Source organism: Drosophila ananassae, chromosome 2R (assembly GCF_017639315.1).
Source record: "Drosophila ananassae strain 14024-0371.13 chromosome 2R, ASM1763931v2, whole genome shotgun sequence".
NCBI lineage: Eukaryota > Metazoa > Arthropoda > Insecta > Diptera > Drosophilidae > Drosophila > Drosophila ananassae.
This window is the reverse complement of record NC_057928.1, coordinates 19,983,300-20,000,000: the sequence shown is the minus strand read 5'-3', so window position 1 is coordinate 20,000,000 and position 16,701 is coordinate 19,983,300. Positions and strand designations below refer to the sequence as shown.

The following is a 16,701-nucleotide window of genomic DNA, read 5'->3' as shown; positions in this document are numbered from 1 at the left end:
GCAATATGGAACGGACTCAGTGCAAGATCAATGTTACCTATTTGGAAAGCGTCTACAAATGGGAGCGCCCACATTTTTATATGATTATACCATATCACATCTGGCTTCTGCCACTTTTTGAAGTAAGTTGTGCTTCTCTATTAGTTTATAAATTATTTAAATGCGTCCATAATTTACTCAGTGGATAAACGAAACTATTGCCTATCCCCGCTCTTTCACCGACTGTTTCATAATGTGCATTGGAATTGGTCTGGCTGCCAGATTTCATCAACTTTATAGACGAATTGCAGCAGTTCATCGGAAAGTAATGCCAGCGGTGTTTTGGACAGAGGTTCGGGAACACTACCTGGCATTGAAGCGCCTGGTGCGTCTCCTGGATGCTGCCATAGCTCCTCTAGTTCTTCTGGCCTTTGGCAATAACATGTCTTTTATTTGCTTTCAGTTATTCAACAGCTTCAAGTAACTTCTTTTAATAAAATCTTTATTAATTTGTTAATCTTAGTTTTTAAATTCTTCAGAAACATTGGCGTTGACTTTATTGTAATGGTGGCCTTCTGGTACTCCCTGGTTTTTGCCATTGTTCGCACCTCTCTAACCATTTTTGTGGCCTCCTCTATTAACGACTTTGAGCGAAAAATAGTGACAGCTCTAAGGGATGTACCCACCAAAGCTTGGTCCATAGAAGTGAGTCTCTGTTATACACCCTAGCTGTAGCTTATTGTCCTTTTATATCCTTAGGTTCAGCGCTTTAGTGAGCAGTTGGGCAATGACATGACGGCTCTTTCCGGTAGTGGTTTCTTCTATCTTACCCGCTCACTTGTCCTGGCTGTAAGTTTTCCATGGATTCTGTTTGAAATACATTACTTATACTCTTGAATTCTTTCAGATGGGCACCACAATCATCACCTACGAGCTCATGATATCGGACGTCATCAACCAAGGCTCCATACGGCAAAAGACTCAATACTGCAGGGACTTTTAGATCCCGGAGTTAAGCACCTAAATGCACCATAATGCCAGAGCACATTTAGTCATAAGTGTCACGCCCCCGCACTTGATAGAGCACCAAATTTTCACATTCGAGATACTAATCTGCAAATACAAGGTTAAACGAATGGCATACGCTCCTAGTTTATCGCCAGAAGTGGCGTGTCCTAGTCTTTAAAGTTTCCATTTGCTACCCGACACTGAAGCCATGAAGCACTCGGGTCAGAATAGTACCCGGAATACGCTGCATCATGGCATTGGACCCTGTGAGTTCTAGCTTTGTCTTGGGACAGTGACAATTTAATTTTAAAAGTTTTCCAGTTCTGGTCATAGCTCAGTTTTTTGGCGTGCTGCCAGTTTCGGGTATTTGGCCCAGTTCTCGACCGGATAAAGTTCACTTTCGATGGATTTCCCCAGCATTCCTGGCAGCTATCGTTTTATTTACCTTTTCGATTGTGGATTTTGCTTTGTCCTTCAAAGTGGTGAGCGATCATGGTCTGAAATTCTATACCATAGGTGGGTCTTGGATCAAAGGAAGATTATGACAAAGGATACAGGTGATTATTTGGTGTTACAGGTTCCCTCAGCTTCAGTGTGATCTGCATCTTTGGTTTCGGAGTCTTCCTACATCTTTCCCGACGCTGGGCATATATCATCCGCCGGACAGCAGAGTGTGAGCAAATCTTCTTGGAGCCCGCCTACGATTGTCGATATGGTCGCCACTTCTCAAGACGATTGCGTCTTTGGGGCATTATCCTCTTGGTGGCTGCCCTTTGCGAACACTCCACCTATGTGGGAAGTGCCCTGTACAACAACCACCTGGTGATTGTGGAGTGCAACCTGGATGTTGAGTTTTGGCATAACTATTTCCAGCGCGAAAGACAACAGCTCTTCCTAGTGCTCACTTTTACCGGCTGGTGGATACCCTTCATCGAGTGGACCACTCTGTCAATGACCTTTGTGTGGAACTTTGTGGACATATTCCTGATCCTGGTCTGTCGTGGCATGCAGATGCGATTTAAGCAGCTACACTGGCGGATTCGACAAAATATGAGACAGAAAATGCCCAACGAGTTCTGGGAAAGAGTGCGGAGTGATCTCCTGGATCTTAGCGATCTTCATGCCCTATACGACAAGGAATTGTCCGGGTTGATTCTGCTATCATGTGCCCACAACATGTATTTCGTGTGTGTGCAGATCTATCACAGTTTTCAGTAAGTTTTGGGGATTAATTTGTTAAATATTCAATATTTTTAAATAATATTTCTTTCAGATCCAAGGGAAACTATGCAGATGAGTTGTACTTTTGGTTTTGCCTATCATATGTCATTTTTCGAATCTTGAACATGATGTTTGCGGCCTCATCGATTCCTCAAGAGGCCAGAGAAATATCCTATACCCTCTACGAAATACCCACCGAGTTTTGGGGCGTGGAACTAAACCGTTTGAACGAGATCTTTGTGTCAGATCATTTTGCTTTAAGTGGCAAAGGATATTTTCTGCTAACTAGACGTTTAATATTTGCGGTAAGTTTTAAAAATTAAATTCTTATCTCATAAATTATTATATTTTAATGTTATTTCAGATGGCAGCCACCTTGATGGTCTATGAACTGGTTTTGATCAACCAAATGGCGGGATCTGAAGTACAGAAGAGTTTCTGCGAGGGCGGCTTGGGCTCCTCCAAGAGCATATTTTCCTAATTAAATATTAAACATTTTCCTATCTGCACGTTCTGTATTTGCAAAATGTCACTCAATTTATCGTGCCTGTCAGATGTTATCTATCCAATACAATGCGTGTCTGAATCGTTTTGCAAAAAGTTTCTCAATAATCACAACCATTTTCGCCGGCAATTTGTTCATGAACTTCAAATGGAGCAGTCCTTATTAAATCATCAGGAAAATACCCTGCACCACGCCATTGGCTATGGTGAGTCTGGCTAATTGGATACTGGGACTCAGCATCTATTGTCTTTTCTTAAGTTCTGGTTATAGCCAGGCTGTTTGGAATACTGCCTCTTTCCGGAGTTTGGCCGACTGATCCGTGGGAGAAAGTTCGCTTTCGCTGGTTATCTCCATACGTTCTACTTTTTATTGGAGTTTGTATCTTTGTAATAATGGATTTCTTGTTGTCTGCCAAGCTAGTGTTTAATAATGGCCTTAAAATATATACAATTGGTAAGCTATTTGTCAGAATTATTTAATATTTATTTAATTGGATTCCTTTTAAGGTTCTCTCAGCTTTAGTGTGATCTGTACATTCTGGTTTTGTGCCCTTATAGGCCTAGCCCCTGAATGGCCAACCATAATCCGGGAAACCTCGCTATGCGAAAGGATCTTTTTGAAACCCTGCTATGGATCTCCCCAAGGACTCAAATTTAGTCAGATTATAAGGCGCTGGAGCTTCATCCTTGTCCTGGCCGCCGTCTGTGAACATCTCACCTATGTGGGCAGCGCCGCTTGGAGCAACTATCAACAGATCAAGGAGTGTAATCTGCAGATTGGTTTTTTGCAGAACTATTTTATACGCGAACGTCAAGAGATATTTTCTGTAATTCCCTACAACCCCTGGCTGCTACTCTTCATCGAGTGGAGCACTCTATCCATGACCTTTGTGTGGAATTTCGGGGATATATTTTTGGCTATTCTCTGTCGCAGTTTAAGAATGCGTTTCCAGCAGTTGCACTGGCGGATTCGTCAGAATTTGAACTTAACGATGAGCAAGGAGTATTGGCAGGAAATACGTTCCGATTTGCTGGATCTCCATGATCTCCTGAAGCTCTATGACAAGAAGCTATCTGGATTGGTTTTGGTTTCTTGCTCACAAAATATGTATTTTATTTGTGTCCAGGTTTACCGGAGTTTTCAGTAGGATTGCTGGTTACTTCGTTAACTTTCTTATTCTACAATTTATGCATTTCTAGAATCAAAGGAGCTCCCATGGATGAAGTCTACTTTTGGTTTTCTTTGCTGTATGTGATCACCCGTTTGGGGAACATGATATTCGCCGCCTCATCCATTCCCCAGGAGGCCAAGGATATTCTGAATACCCTTTACGAAGTTCCCTCCCGATTTTTTTGCGATGATCTGGGACGTATGACTGAGATGCTGCGAAATGAACAGTTTGCTTTGAGTGGAAAAGGATTTTTCTATCTAACCCGAAGACTTATTTTTGCTGTGAGTCCAGAAATCAAATTGAAGTATATATGTTGTCCTCTACTCCTGCAGATGGCCGCTGTGATGCTGAGCTATGAACTGGTCCTGTTCCACGAAATGAAGGGAGCTGTGACGCAGAAAAGCATCTGCAGTGGCGGTGCCGGCTCCTCCATGAGCATATTCTACTCCTAAGTACTCCTCAGTGGCTTTATTTTCAACTATTTTATTCTTGATAAGTTCACCGAGGGCTGTCTGCCATTCGTATTTGCACAAGATTAGGAACAGATAAGCGCACAATTGGCACGGAGGCCATCAATTAGTCGTAACCAGTAGCAATTTGTGGGCTTAACCATTTGTCACAGAGCGGGGGCTGTCAGTCGAGCACTGGACATGGCCAGGACCACAGGAAATCAAGCCAAGCGGCGCAGGTGTGTCGCCAGGATTAAGTTCTGGCGAAGATCTCGCGTGGCCAGCGAGTGGGTAGTTTATCCTTTCTTAATATAAACAGTAATGTTATTTAATAAATTACTAGTGTCACGTTGGGTATTCTCAAGTACAAAGATCCCTCGAAGCCACTAAAAAGAAGTTTAGCATTCTCAATTAGTAAGTTTTTTAACTTTTTCTGAATTTAGTTTTTTAAAATTGTACCTTTTAGTTAAATCCTTTATACGTCGTCTTAAAAAGGAAGACTATAAATACAGTGGTACTTTTCAAGAGGCCATCAAGCCAGGTAATCTTTGTATTTTTCTACGATAACTTTAATTTTATAATTTATTTTCTTAGTTTTAATTATAGCTCAGATCTTTGCTCTGATGCCTGTTCGAGGAGTAAGCTCCAAGTTCGCCGAGGATCTGTCGTTCGCCTGGAGCAGCATCCGCACTTACTACGCTCTAGTTACAATCCTTTGCTTTGGAATATCCTCTGGCTACAATGTGGCCTTTGTCGCAAATGAGTCCTTTAGCTTTGATTCGGTGGAGACACTGGTATTTTACTTTTCCATATTCCTCATCTCATTATCCTTTTTGCAACTGGCCAGAAAGTGGCCGGCTTTGGCTCAGGAGTGGCAATTGGTGGAGGCAAAGCTACCACCTCTGAAGCTATCCAAGGATCGGAAGTCTCTGGCCCAGCATATTAAAGTAATCACCATTGTGGCCACCACTTGCTCGCTGGGTAAACTATTCTTTATTTAATATTGTTTCCTTTCATAGAGTTCACTTTATTTTACAGTGGAGCACATGCTTAGCATGATGTCCTTGGATTACTATGTCAGTTCCTGTCCCAAGTGGCCGGAACGGCCCATTGATAGTTTCCTGTATTTGAACCTCTCGGCGGTATTTTACTTTGTGGATTACACCCGATTTCTGGGCATCATTGGAAAGGTGGTCAACGTGCTGAGCACCTTTGCCTGGAATTTTAATGATATTTTTGTGATGGCAGTGAGTGTGGCTTTGGCTTCAAGGTTCCGGCTTCTAAATGATTACATGTTAAGAGAGGCTAAAATGGTAAGTTTCCGAGAGTTGTCCTTAAGTTAAATTAATTATTTAAATAATTATTTTTCAGCCCACAACAGCAAACTATTGGATGCAGTGCCGCATCAACTTCCGGAGTCTTTGCAAACTCTGTGAACTGGTGGACGATGCCATTTCCGGCATAACTCTTCTCTGTTTCAGCAACAATCTTTACTTTATTTGTGGAAAAATCCTCAAGAGCATGCAGTAAGTTAAGAAACTAATACCTTTTCATAATACTTTATGTGTATATTTTCAGGACTAAGCCCTCCATATCTCATACCCTTTACTTTTGGTTTTCCCTGGCCTATCTCCTGGGCAGAACCCTCATCCTTTCGCTTTATAGCTCCAGCATCAATGATGAATCCAAGCGACCATTGTCGATTTTTCGTCTAGTTCCCAGGGAGTATTGGTGCGATGAGGTGGGTGTTCGTTCCTTTTCATCCAAAATATGTAGAATCACTTTATTTTTCAGCTCAAACGCTTCTCGGAGGAGGTGCACATGGACAATGTGGCTTTGACGGGCATGAAGTTCTTTCGACTGACACGCGGTGTTGTTATTTCGGTTTGAAATCGGTGACAATGAAAGTGTCGAATAATAAAACTATACTATATCCCCAGGTGGCTGGCACAATAGTGACATACGAGCTTATTCTGCTGCAGTTTAATCACGACGAAAAGGTTCTCGGCTGCAACGAGGGCTGAACTTATTCGGGAGGGAAAGGACAAAGGGTTAAACCCACAAAATATGTACTTTCATTGTTGTTAGTCCTTAATTATAGATAAGTGCAAAACAACAGGTGTTTTTAATGGACAACCGTGGCCAGCGGCAGGGCAGTTGAATTCGTGTGGTCTGCGCAGTGAGGTCCTGAGCTGGCGGGATGAAGTTCCTGCCCAAGCTGGAACGCAGGCTCTGTCGCCTCAAAAAGAAGATGTCCAGGTCGCCGCTGATGCGTAAATTGGATTTGATACACGAGAGGTTAGCTAGTCGGTCTGTAATTAGTTTTTTAAATAAAGAGAAAACTATTTAGTGCCCGGAAAAAAGCCTTCCAGGATAGTTGTGATGCCTACAAGACCCAAATCGAAATGGAGTATGTAGTGCGCAATCAGCCGACCAGTGAGTAGAGCCTCCTTGCATCCAAGGATCTCCTTGATCACTAATATCCCTAACAATTTAAATAGAACCCTCCCGCAGTAACAAGGAAGTGTTTCTCAGTGATGGCAGCTTCCATCAGGCTGTGGGCAGAGTCCTCCTCATCGCCGAGTTCTTTGCCATGATGCCAGTTAAGGGAGTTACCGGAAAGCATCCCTCCAAGCTGAGCTTCTCCTGGCGCAACATTCGCACTTGTTTCTGTGTGGCTTTCATAGCCTCCAGTTTGGTTAACTTTTCCCTGTCGTTGTTTAAGGTTTTGAACAATCCGATTAGCTTCAATAGCATCAAGCCCCTGATCTTCAGGAGTTCAGTTCTACTTGTTTTACTTGTCTCATTGAATCTGGCCAGGCATTGGCCCCAACTGATGATGTACTGGCACTCGGTGGAGCAGGACTTGCCGCAATACAAGTCCCAGGCAGGCAGGGTGAAGATGGGCCACACCATATCAATGGTGATGCTGGTGGGGATGATGCTCTCCCTGGGTGAGTAATCCAAACATATAGCTACTTTATTTAATCAAGTCCTTAACTCCTAGCTGAGCATATTCTGAGCATGGTATCGGCTATTAACTATGCCTCATATTGCAATCGCACCGCCGATCCTATCCAGAACTATTTTATCCGCACCAACGACGAAATCTTCTTTGTGACCAGCTACTCCACTCCGTTGGCCATTTGGGGCAAGTTTCAGAACGTCTATGCCACCTTCATATGGAACTACATGGACATGTTCGTGATGATTGTCAGCATTGGATTGGCCTCCAAATTCCGGCAGCTCAACGATGACTTACGGAATTTTAAGGGAATGGTGAGGCTCTAAAAATCTTTTTAATATCTGTTTCAAAAAAAGAAAAATTTTTGTAGAACATGGCACCTAGCTACTGGTCGGAAAGACGCATTCAGTACAGAAATATTTGCATTCTTTGCGAACGTATGGATAACGCTATATCCCTGATAACAATGGTATCCTTTTCCAACAACTTGTACTTCATATGCGTTCAGCTACTGAGAAGTTTAAAGTGGGTATCCCATAAATACATGCTACACATAATTATTATAAAGGATTTTGTAACTTTACTTACAGCACCATGCCTTCGGTGGCCCATGCCGTGTACTTCTACTTTTCTCTCATTTTCCTCATTGGCCGTACTTTGGCGGTATCCCTGTACTCCGCCAGTGTCCACGATGAATCCAGGCTAACATTACGGTATTTAAGATGTGTGCCCAAGGAGTCCTGGTGTCCGGAAGTAAAGCGATTTACCGAGGAAGTTATAAGCGATGAGGTGGCTCTGACGGGCTTGAAGTTTTTCCATCTCACAAGGAAGTTGGTCTTGAGTGTGAGTTTTAATCTCAAAATGTAATTTTAGGACTATCTTAAAAATATATCATAACAGGTTGCTGGTACTATTGTAACATATGAGCTGGTGCTCATCCAATTCCACGAGGACAACGACCTGTGGGACTGCGATCAGAGCTACTACTCCTAGTTATTCTCATTATCCAAAAATAAAACATTATACTGTTTATTGCATAATAAATAAAAAATCATCTTGCACTTTATTATTATCGTTTGTTTAAAGCGGTAAAAGGAAACCAACAAAATGTCGCTCGTAATATCAATCGGTTACATTGCCTAATTGTACGTAACATTATCCACTTAAGAGATTCTACAGTTGTGTTTTTGTGTAGATTCCACAAATATCAAATGTTTTTATCGAGAATGGTCGCTAGTTTACTTACACGCTAATCGGCTAACTCTGATGGTGTGGATATGACAAGGGCTGACAATGCGGATGTGGATGTGGCACCTACTTGCAACTGGCATGGGGTCGGTCAGTGTCAGTGTAAGTTTCGTGCAAAGAACGCTTCGAATATACAATTTGCGATATTGGATGCAAAATTCAGCTAAAGATTTTCAATTACTTATGTTTAAATTCAGTTTAGTGGGGGGGCTTCTCCTCCAGACCAACATCGATACTACAATGAAAAGGTAACATGTTCGGAAGTTTGGTGGTTTCATGTTGCATATGTATGTCGGTTCCATTACAAAATGTATGTATATGAAGCGGAAGCTACATGTATACTACATGGTATTTAATATGTATATAAATATATGTGAGGGGGTGTCTACTAATACGATTCTACTGCTGCCAATAAAGAGCTATAAAAACTTGTTCGATGTTCAGATGAACGCCTTCACGCTCCACACGGGGTAAAAATGCTAAAGGATAGGGGATTACTCGACTCGACTGAGAAGGCCAACATAAAGTATCACAAAGATTGAGATCTTAAATTAAAGCATAGCGAGGAGAGAGCACAAACAATCGATTTGAGGATTAGCCTTAGTCTTTAGTGAAGAAATGGGAGTATGCGGGAGGACGAGTAGCGGGTGTGTGGCATGAATGCTTTTCGTTTGAAACAAGTCTGGGACGTCGCAGGGTTTCAGTGCCGCTTGGCATCGTATTGCTTCACCTTCTCCGGAATGGCCGCCTTCTCCACCACCACATGCATGCCAAGTTCCTCCAGGGACTTTACGTAGACCAGCTTGCGCCAGAATTTTGTGCTGCAAACGCATTTCAGTGTTGAATTATTAAGAAAATGATGTGATTGAATCAATACTTACCTCACAAATGGTCGGGCCATCCAGACCAGCGACTTGATCCAGAAAGTGGGATGCACCAAATACATATGTTTCAGGCTCTTGCGCAAACGACGGTCTAGCAGTTGGTAGCAGCTGTGTAGGATTTAAAAGGCCACATAAATAAGACATAAAAACAGGTATGATAACATTACTTACCGTTTGAGCCAAGGGAATGGGGGCACATTGCGCCTGTTTGAACCTCCATGCAGATAGATCAACACATAGTCGTCCGTGACCAGCTGTTCCAGCGTTTTCACGACATACAGAAACAGATTCTCCATCACGTAGCTATAGTCAGCTCTAGATCGATCCGGCAGGTGACAGGCCGAGAAGATCACAATGGCGTTCTGGCCACCAGACTTGAGATAGCCACCATGAGATAGCACCCGCTTGTAGGGCTCAATCACCCTCATATCTATTTCCCGGGTACGGCCATCCGGTAAGGTAATCTTTTGCCAATTTCTTGAGTCGCGCCGCTCTTCGGCGGCTGTATATTGCGGTAAGCTGGCCCCGTTGGCTGGAGCATGTGGCGTGGGCGTAGTGGCCAGGCCGAACTCCAGCTCCAAGTCATCATCATTGTCGGGCAGGAGCTCCGGTCCCTCACAGTCGTCGTCATCATCCTCCCCATCGAGACCATCTATCAGGGAGCTCGAGGGGCTTAAAGACGCCAGATTGTGTTCAATGTCCTCGTCATCATCGAAGCTGTGATTTGAGATGGAGTCCAGGCTAGATATGTCCTCTCCACCGGGAAGAGTAGTGGTCCTCTTAGACTTCTTACCATTTCCGTTCGGCATGAGCGAAACAGACTGGAAGTTGGACTCTACGGCGGCCAGATATTGCGAGACATCCGCGTCCGATTCGCTGCTCAGAATATCCGGACTGTTAGCCCGCAAAAGACTGACCTTGGCGTCCTGCGGTTTACTCCGCGACTGGTTAAGGGAGTTCTTAGCCTGCACCGTTTCCGTGGCCGGGACCACATCTGGGAAGTTGCTGCGCTGTTGCTGTTTTTCCGGTTTCCTGGTTAGGAAGGGCTCAGAGTCGGAATCAGTGTTAGTGGGCGACATCAGCGGATGGCTATTGGCCAGAGTGCGCTCGATGGTTTGTCGTTGTGGCAAGCACTCAATGGGCAACAGCTCTGGACGTACTATTCTATTGTCCAGGGTAGCGTTCGACTTGAGGTCCAGCTCCAGCTCTGCATTCTCCTTTTCGTTTTCTCTTTCATTCTCCATTTCCAGGATGTTTTTCTCTGGGGCTGAGGTCACTCCATCATCCGCCAATGGTGAAATACCCGTGGAGTCTGTCGGCGTCTCCGAGATGTCCATCTTGCTCTGACTGTCCGACTGCGAGGGCTCCGATTCCGCGTAGTGCAAACTGCAAATCGATTAGTCATAAGCACCGTCCACTGTTTTGTTTTTGTTCCAGTTATTATTGTGTATTCTGTGTCAGCTTACCTCATTTTTCTTCGGTTTATCTGTAAATGTTGTGAGAAAATTGGGTTGCCCGCTCATCTAGGCACTTGGGAGTCGGCTCCGGGCATTGGTGTTGTTGAAGGAACCCGTAACTTGGCCCAGATTCGCTAACTTTATTGTAAACAAAATTGGCTCAAAAATTTACACACTTGCAATCAGGTGTGACCGTAGCAACAAGTTTGAAATATACCAGCAGTCTTACGAAAATATACCAAAACCTAGTCATTCAATTTTTTTAGTACCCTTGGTTTATTGCAGAAAAACATTAATTTATTAATAAAAATGAATTCAAAATAATGTTTAAATGACAAAAAAGGTTTTTAATAAGTTTAAGTTAAAATATTTATAAAATTTTAGCGGCTTTCGAAAGATGTCTCAGCTGGAATCCATAGAAAAGCTGAAGCGGCAACACTGCATTGTTTGTTTTTATATAATGTTTGGAGCTCGTGTTTTTAATTTAAGCACCGATGTCAGCGTTTTTTGTCGCTGCCTTTGTTTAAGAAACAAAAGTACCAGCAAGACTGGCGATGGCTTAAGACAGCAAGGAAAAATCTTCAGGACGCTGCTGGGGAATCGAGTTAAAGGCAGTAAAAAACGCTGGTATCCGGCACAAGATGAAAAATTCAGCCGCTCGGATTCGCAGCCCACGACGGGTGTTTCTTTATCCCGTCCACATGCTTCGAAGAGCAACAACCGCCGCATATCCGTGCTCAACAAGCTCTTCATGACCAACATAACAGATTTCCTGGCCACCTCCGAGATCTCCGAATCGATTGTGGGCCGCGGAATGCAAGTGTCGTATGTGAACATCACCAGAGACTTCTCGCAGGTGAACGTCTACTGGATGGGACAGGGAGACGAAGTAGCCAACCAGGCTCTGGAGCAGGAACTCTTCCGGTGCAGTGGCCAACTGCAGCATGAGCTCTCCCAGCTCCGACTGATGGGTGAAGTTCCTCGTATCAGGTTTCATCGGGACAAGACTGGCATCCACCTCCATCAGGTGCAGGATTTGCTTTCCAAACTCGGTCGAGATGAGAAACTGGAGGCTGAAAACACCGAGGACCTGAAAGAAAACAATACAGAAAGATGCAGTGCCGCAACGGAATCAAGTGTTGTACCTAAAACTTGGCCAAAAATGCGCCAAGACGTCCTGAATCTAAATCACCACCTGATAATGGACAAAATATACATCAAGATGCGAAAAAGTAAAGAAGCCTGGGCCAGTTATGCTCGGGAGAAATCCAACTTGCCAAAAACCGAACCAAATCCCGACACCGAAAAGAGCGCCAAGGAATAACTTCTAAGAACTTAATTTTTATGTAGTTTTAAGAGTAGAAGAAATATAATTTTTAAAATCATTGTTGAAACGGTAATTAAATTTATACTGGACTAAATTCGAACTCGAATTTTCGTGCATAATATGGCAACCCTAAAAATCTAACTTCGAAAACGGTATTTTAGTACACGCATGTACCAGATTCATTTTTTCACGTTGCTGCGGTCACACTGTTGAGTTGTGCGTCGCGAAAAGAATTAATTTTTAACCGTAAACACAGGCCACAGCCATGGAATCCCCACAAATTGCAGTTAGTGCTAGCATTCCAGTAACAGTAAATGCCCCCAGCCCCTCTGTTTCGGTCGCCACCACCAGCACATTAAACAAAACCACAGTAGGCGTGACAACACCTATTGCAGTCCCCCCCTCGACAGCAACAACAATAGCAACACCTACAGTGGGACCAGCAGCAACAAACACAATTGCAGCAAGCAGTGCGGCTGTAATTCCAACTCCTATTCTGCGAAATCTGCCAATTGAGTTGCAAAACGATCAAAAAAGAAGAAGGTAATCCTCTGACACATGTCAAAAAAGAATCTAGTAGTCATTGACTTTTCTGCTATCCCTTCTGTCAAACAGTTCGTCGCGGACAATTAAAAGGAAACGTTTTGATGACGAAATAGTCGAGTACAATATTGTCGTGCCTACAAATCGGAGTGGAGCGGATGCCAATCGGAATAGCCGACCAAGAACTACATCTCAAAACTATCCGGCTTTAATAGGTGTGCCACATACCACGCTAGCACCCTTGTCCATACCAACAACCGCGCCGGAGACGCCACAAACGCCTGGCTCCGTAGACTCCCTGTTGCCGGGTACTCCAAGTACTGTTTCCACATTGCCGCTGGTGACGCCGACAACACCGGCACCACCTCCAACACCCTTGCCAGTTGCCCCAGCAACTGCACCCTCAGTAGTCCATCCGAAAGCTCCGGCTATGGAACGTCCGGCGGCTAGTGAAAGGCGCTCCCGTCCTGTGCGTCCGGCTAGCAAGAAATCCCAAAGGCGAAATGGTCGTCCTTTGGGGCAAATGGCCACCAAGGATCTGGGACGCTGGAAGCCAATAGACGACTTAGCCCTTATAATTGGAATACAGCAGACCAACGACTTGAGAATCATCCATCGCGGAGTGAAGTTCTCCTGCAAGTTTACAATTCAGGAACTGCAGCAGCGCTGGTATGCTCTGCTGTATGAGCCGGCTGTCTCCAGGATTGCAGTATCGGCCATGCGCAATCTGCATCCAGAACTGGTGGAGTCTGTGCAGCGAAAGGCTTTGTACAGTGTTCAGGAGGAGGACCTTCTGGGAACCATTAAGAGCGTAGGTTTTCATACAAAAGTGTTAACTTGAATATAATGAAAATGATTTCCTTTGCAGACGGAGCAACCTAAGTTGGAGCAGTTCCAGGAACTTCTTGAAAAGAACGCCTCTGTCTTTTACTGCGCTCGAACCGCCAAGTCTCTGCACAACCATTGGCTGCTGCTGAAACAGTACAGCTTGCTGCCAGATCAGACTGCCAAGCCGCTCTACGGCACCGATCAGCAGCCGTTGAGCTTCTCAGATGCCGAGGATCAGATCTTCGAGCATGATCTCAACGAGCCACGTGACGAGGCTTTGGAGTTGGAGCGAGCTCTAGCGGATCGACGCAACAAGCGTGATATACGCTTGCTGGAGAACGAACTATCCCGCTGGGGTGTCCTGGTGGATTCTGTCCTTGGACCCACCGCCGCCTCCGAGTTTGATAATCAGACCTTGGCGTGTTTGTGTGGCCGTCACGTGCGCTACCTGATGCGCTCCAAGGAGATTACGTTTGGCCGCGATGCCAAGGACTGTGTGGTGGATGTGGATTTGTCGCTGGAGGGTCCGGCGGCAAAGATCTCGCGTCGCCAGGGAACCATCAAGTTACGCAGCAATGGAGACTTCTTCATCGCGAACGAGGGCAAGCGGGCCATCTTCATAGACGGCACTCCACTGCTTTCGGGTAACAAGGCCCGCCTTGCCCACAACTGCACCGTGGAGATATCCGGCCTGCGCTTCACCTTCCTTGTCAACTACGAGCTGATCAACGCCATCCGTCAGGAGAGCGCCAAGACATCGAATCCTCTTAACTAACTAACTGTCCAGCTCCAGCCGGGTCCGGGTCTGACATGTATTCTAAATATAAGCGAGCAGAAGGATGGAAAAACTTTTAATAAAAAAAAAATACACAACGTAATGTGGGTGTTTAAAAACTGTGTTAACAGCTCCAAGAATCAATGACTCATTTTTAATAAAGCTTGGATCTGTTGGTGATAAACCATACCTCCCACTCACCCGACTTGACAAGACCAACGCCCTCCATCTAACGGAAGCTTTTTATCTAACCATTGTTAGGTCGAGGTGGTAGGAAGTGGTAGGAGTGTTTCGCAACTCTCCCGGATGGGGTCAGTCTGTTCTGCCCACAAGAAACCGTCTGGTAGCTGGCTGGCGACACCTACGATCCCATCATGCGGTTAATTTGCGGCTAAGTCGTAAGCTGCTATTAATTACAGCTCAGATGCTGGAAAGTGGCTGCCAAGAGACACAATTCACCATCCATCTGTCCATAACCATTCTGTTCGCATGTCACCGCCGCTTACAAAGGAGAATTGGCCAACTGAAAGATTTGCAGCTATGAGAAGACTCACGCGATTGTATAATTCTTTTCCCTCCAGGTTCTCCATGGGTTTCTCAGCTCCCAACTATACTTGTCACGGCAATTTAGTTAGCAACTTGTTTAGTGATTGTGTGCTTGACCTTGCGCCCTGGGAGCCCCGCTAGAATTCCCACTTTACAAATTGTAACAAATTAGAGGAAGATTTCGGGCTGACTCCCCAGACTCCCGAGAGTTATAAATGATCGGTGATGGTGAGGTAATTAATTGAGCCACCGACAGCCAAACACCGTGACACCTAATATAGAAATTAGCCAGCGAAAGAACAGGGAGAAAGTTCGATGACTTTCTGCGGCGGCCTTTCTTCGAGGTCGCTTCGGGTTCGAGGTTGGTCACGGGTTCGAGGTGGTGGGGTTCTTTAATTTGTATTGTTGATACTATAAACTAATAAGCTGTCGTTGTCGGGCGATAGAGCTGCGCAGCATATTAAAATATAATTAATTGTTGTCACTGTCTATAAAAAGTCAATTTACCTAGGCGATGGGCTGGCAATACCAGGAATTCATCGATCCACCATGGATCCACCATACCCCAACCACCGACCATCGGTCGATCTCCGGATTCTCCCCATCTTTCTCCGCTTTGTTCCCAATGGAATTCCAAATTCTAACGTTGATTTGTGTGCATTTTTTGTCCGTTCGAATCTTCGGCAGCTGCTTTCTTTGGCCAAGATGATGATGGCCAGGGCTAATGAAGCCCGGCTTTGTCTTATTATTATATTTTGTAGCTTTTGTGCAGTTCAGCGAACTTTTGTTGTTGCTATCGATGCCCCTGGCTGTGACTCGGGCTCTGGTTCTGGCTCGATATTCTGATATTTTGGCGATGTCGCAACTGCTAAAATTAGTTTATTTTTCGCTAGTTCTTTCTCTTCCCTATTAGCGTAGGTCATGCTGTTCCAAAATAACAAAACAAAAATATTCTTACATATTTGAATTTTTTGTGGATTTTAAAATCCAAAGTGGAGCACCATGACTGACTCCATTTAATGCTGGCATTGCGTGGGGGTCTTCTGATTTAAAAGCTAGAACTTTCACAGTTTTATCGCTGAGATCATCATAGAGATCTAGGCTTTATATAGGTGACACCTGATCCGAAATGGGTACTCTTCGCCTGACACAACACCTTGATTATCTCATTGCATTATATAAAGTAAATAAACAAAATTGTCAAAGCGCCACAAAGATTTCGTGACTTTGCAGGAAAATGGCCGAAAAACAATTGAATCCGGAGTCGGGGCCATAAAAATAGCCTACTGATCGGTTTTGCTGAATCGATATATATGCCAAAATCATTACCCCCTTAGTTCGGCATTCGTTACACTTACCTGTCATAGGTGTGATTATTCAATTGAACAAAACATTTTAGCGTTAGACTGTGACTGCGGCTGCTGAAGTTTGATATTCATTTTGCTAATCGCATTTCAATCAATTTCATTTCAATTGTCTATGATTCGTAGGGGAAAGAGTGCACTGAAGAAAACTATATATACTTTGATTAATTTAAAGTCGGTTTAGTGAAGAATAATTAATTTTTAAAGCAAGTAGATTGAGTCTGAAGCCTGATAAAATTCATTTAAAAATAGTTTCCAATTTCCTAAAACCATAAAACTTAAAACAGCTTCTGTTTGGATTGACATTTTCTGTTGACAAGCTTGTCACCGGTATGCGTCATGTGAAATATTCAAATTTAGTTTTGTGTTTCGCATGTAACGCATAAATAATCCAAAACCGAAACCAAAGAAACAAATCCCCTCGAACAGAA

General features: G+C 44.1%; 8 protein-coding genes and 1 long non-coding RNA gene across 9 annotated transcripts in view; 7 read left to right on the top strand and 2 right to left on the bottom strand.

Moving 5' to 3' along the window:
• The window catches only part of LOC6492961 (gustatory receptor for sugar taste 64b), a 1,664-nt gene extending 600 nt beyond the window's left edge, over window positions 1–1,064 (top strand). Inside the window, exons 3-7 of the mRNA XM_001956719.4 lie at window positions 1–122; window positions 182–459; window positions 519–684; window positions 739–828; window positions 887–1,064. The exon at window positions 1–122 is cut by the window's left edge and continues 39 nt beyond it. Coding sequence (XP_001956755.1) covers window positions 1–122; window positions 182–459; window positions 519–684; window positions 739–828; window positions 887–982 — 752 coding nt within the window. The 3' untranslated portion in view covers window positions 983–1,064. The remainder of the gene's footprint in view (window positions 123–181; window positions 460–518; window positions 685–738; window positions 829–886) is intronic.
• Window positions 1,065–1,195: 131 nt separating this feature from the next.
• Window positions 1,196–2,912, top strand: LOC6492962 (gustatory receptor for sugar taste 64c). Its single transcript, XM_001956720.3, has 5 exons — window positions 1,196–1,253; window positions 1,309–1,503; window positions 1,565–2,201; window positions 2,261–2,513; window positions 2,573–2,912. Exons 1-5 carry the CDS (start codon window positions 1,196–1,198, stop codon window positions 2,687–2,689), a joined length of 1,260 nt encoding a protein of 419 aa, XP_001956756.1. The 3' UTR covers window positions 2,690–2,912.
• LOC6492963 (gustatory receptor for sugar taste 64d) lies at window positions 2,861–4,344 on the top strand. The gene is made up of 5 exons (XM_001956721.4): window positions 2,861–2,918; window positions 2,972–3,166; window positions 3,220–3,856; window positions 3,913–4,165; window positions 4,217–4,344. Exons 1-5 carry the CDS (start codon window positions 2,861–2,863, stop codon window positions 4,334–4,336), a joined length of 1,263 nt encoding a protein of 420 aa, XP_001956757.3. The 3' UTR covers window positions 4,337–4,344.
• A 190-nt stretch (window positions 4,345–4,534) lies between these two features.
• LOC6492964 (gustatory receptor for sugar taste 64e) lies at window positions 4,535–6,382 on the top strand. Its single transcript, XM_001956722.4, has 9 exons — window positions 4,535–4,620; window positions 4,677–4,747; window positions 4,800–4,874; window positions 4,928–5,314; window positions 5,372–5,646; window positions 5,705–5,859; window positions 5,912–6,074; window positions 6,128–6,217; window positions 6,274–6,382. Exons 1-9 carry the CDS (start codon window positions 4,535–4,537, stop codon window positions 6,355–6,357), a joined length of 1,386 nt encoding a protein of 461 aa, XP_001956758.1. The 3' UTR covers window positions 6,358–6,382.
• Window positions 6,383–6,524: 142 nt separating this feature from the next.
• On the top strand, window positions 6,525–8,306 carry LOC6492965 (gustatory receptor for sugar taste 64f). The gene is made up of 7 exons (XM_001956723.3): window positions 6,525–6,631; window positions 6,684–6,769; window positions 6,835–7,287; window positions 7,341–7,612; window positions 7,669–7,823; window positions 7,889–8,141; window positions 8,199–8,306. Exons 1-7 carry the CDS (start codon window positions 6,534–6,536, stop codon window positions 8,289–8,291), a joined length of 1,410 nt encoding a protein of 469 aa, XP_001956759.1. The 5' UTR covers window positions 6,525–6,533; the 3' UTR covers window positions 8,292–8,306.
• A 20-nt stretch (window positions 8,307–8,326) lies between these two features.
• LOC6507044 (BCL2/adenovirus E1B 19 kDa protein-interacting protein 2) lies at window positions 8,327–11,104 on the bottom strand. Its single transcript, XM_001956724.4, has 4 exons — window positions 10,897–11,104; window positions 9,602–10,816; window positions 9,428–9,538; window positions 8,327–9,367 (listed from the first exon to the last, which is right to left on the bottom strand). Exons 1-4 carry the CDS (start codon window positions 10,899–10,901, stop codon window positions 9,247–9,249), a joined length of 1,452 nt encoding a protein of 483 aa, XP_001956760.1. The 5' UTR covers window positions 10,902–11,104; the 3' UTR covers window positions 8,327–9,246.
• A 114-nt stretch (window positions 11,105–11,218) lies between these two features.
• On the top strand, window positions 11,219–12,274 carry LOC6492966. Its single transcript, XM_001956725.4, has one exon. The coding sequence runs from the start codon at window positions 11,285–11,287 to the stop codon at window positions 12,209–12,211; it is 927 nt and encodes a 308-aa protein (XP_001956761.2). The 5' UTR covers window positions 11,219–11,284; the 3' UTR covers window positions 12,212–12,274.
• Window positions 12,275–12,372: 98 nt separating this feature from the next.
• On the top strand, window positions 12,373–14,500 carry LOC6492967 (microspherule protein 1). Its single transcript, XM_001956726.4, has 3 exons — window positions 12,373–12,757; window positions 12,830–13,568; window positions 13,626–14,500. The coding sequence occupies exons 1-3, from the start codon at window positions 12,480–12,482 to the stop codon at window positions 14,358–14,360; spliced, it is 1,752 nt and encodes a 583-aa protein (XP_001956762.1). The 5' UTR covers window positions 12,373–12,479; the 3' UTR covers window positions 14,361–14,500.
• Window positions 14,501–14,617: 117 nt separating this feature from the next.
• Window positions 14,618–16,585, bottom strand: LOC123257169. Its single transcript, XR_006507154.1, has 3 exons — window positions 16,265–16,585; window positions 15,414–16,205; window positions 14,618–15,354 (listed from the first exon to the last, which is right to left on the bottom strand). It is a non-coding gene; the product is annotated as an uncharacterized LOC123257169 (long non-coding RNA).
• Between the last annotated feature and the right edge of the window lie 116 nt (window positions 16,586–16,701).

Coding starts and splice junctions, on each gene's coding strand:
- LOC6492966 (XM_001956725.4), top strand. CDS start 11,285: ATGTCTCAGCTGGAATCCATAGAAAAGCTGAAGCGGCAACACTGCATT.
- LOC6492962 (XM_001956720.3), top strand. CDS start 1,196: ATGAAGCACTCGGGTCAGAATAGTACCCGGAATACGCTGCATCATGGC. Junction 2,202..2,260: donor CAGATCTATCACAGTTTTCA/GTAAGTTTTGGG, acceptor TATTTCTTTCAG/ATCCAAGGGAAACTATGCAG. Junction 2,514..2,572: donor CTAGACGTTTAATATTTGCG/GTAAGTTTTAAA, acceptor ATGTTATTTCAG/ATGGCAGCCACCTTGATGGT.
- LOC6492965 (XM_001956723.3), top strand. CDS start 6,534: ATGAAGTTCCTGCCCAAGCTGGAACGCAGGCTCTGTCGCCTCAAAAAG. Junction 6,770..6,834: donor AGTGCGCAATCAGCCGACCA/GTGAGTAGAGCC, acceptor CAATTTAAATAG/AACCCTCCCGCAGTAACAAG. Junction 8,142..8,198: donor CAAGGAAGTTGGTCTTGAGT/GTGAGTTTTAAT, acceptor ATATCATAACAG/GTTGCTGGTACTATTGTAAC.
- LOC6492964 (XM_001956722.4), top strand. CDS start 4,535: ATGGCCAGGACCACAGGAAATCAAGCCAAGCGGCGCAGGTGTGTCGCC. Junction 4,875..4,927: donor TCAAGAGGCCATCAAGCCAG/GTAATCTTTGTA, acceptor TTATTTTCTTAG/TTTTAATTATAGCTCAGATC. Junction 5,315..5,371: donor GGCCACCACTTGCTCGCTGG/GTAAACTATTCT, acceptor TTTATTTTACAG/TGGAGCACATGCTTAGCATG.
- LOC6507044 (XM_001956724.4), bottom strand. Junction 9,539..9,601: donor CCATTCCCTTGGCTCAAACG/GTAAGTAATGTT, acceptor AATCCTACACAG/CTGCTACCAACTGCTAGACC. Junction 9,368..9,427: donor ATGGCCCGACCATTTGTGAG/GTAAGTATTGAT, acceptor ATGCGTTTGCAG/CACAAAATTCTGGCGCAAGC.
- LOC6492967 (XM_001956726.4), top strand. CDS start 12,480: ATGGAATCCCCACAAATTGCAGTTAGTGCTAGCATTCCAGTAACAGTA. Junction 12,758..12,829: donor AACGATCAAAAAAGAAGAAG/GTAATCCTCTGA, acceptor TCTGTCAAACAG/TTCGTCGCGGACAATTAAAA. Junction 13,569..13,625: donor TTCTGGGAACCATTAAGAGC/GTAGGTTTTCAT, acceptor TTTCCTTTGCAG/ACGGAGCAACCTAAGTTGGA.
- LOC6492963 (XM_001956721.4), top strand. CDS start 2,861: ATGGAGCAGTCCTTATTAAATCATCAGGAAAATACCCTGCACCACGCC. Junction 3,167..3,219: donor CCTTAAAATATATACAATTG/GTAAGCTATTTG, acceptor ATTCCTTTTAAG/GTTCTCTCAGCTTTAGTGTG. Junction 4,166..4,216: donor CCCGAAGACTTATTTTTGCT/GTGAGTCCAGAA, acceptor CTACTCCTGCAG/ATGGCCGCTGTGATGCTGAG.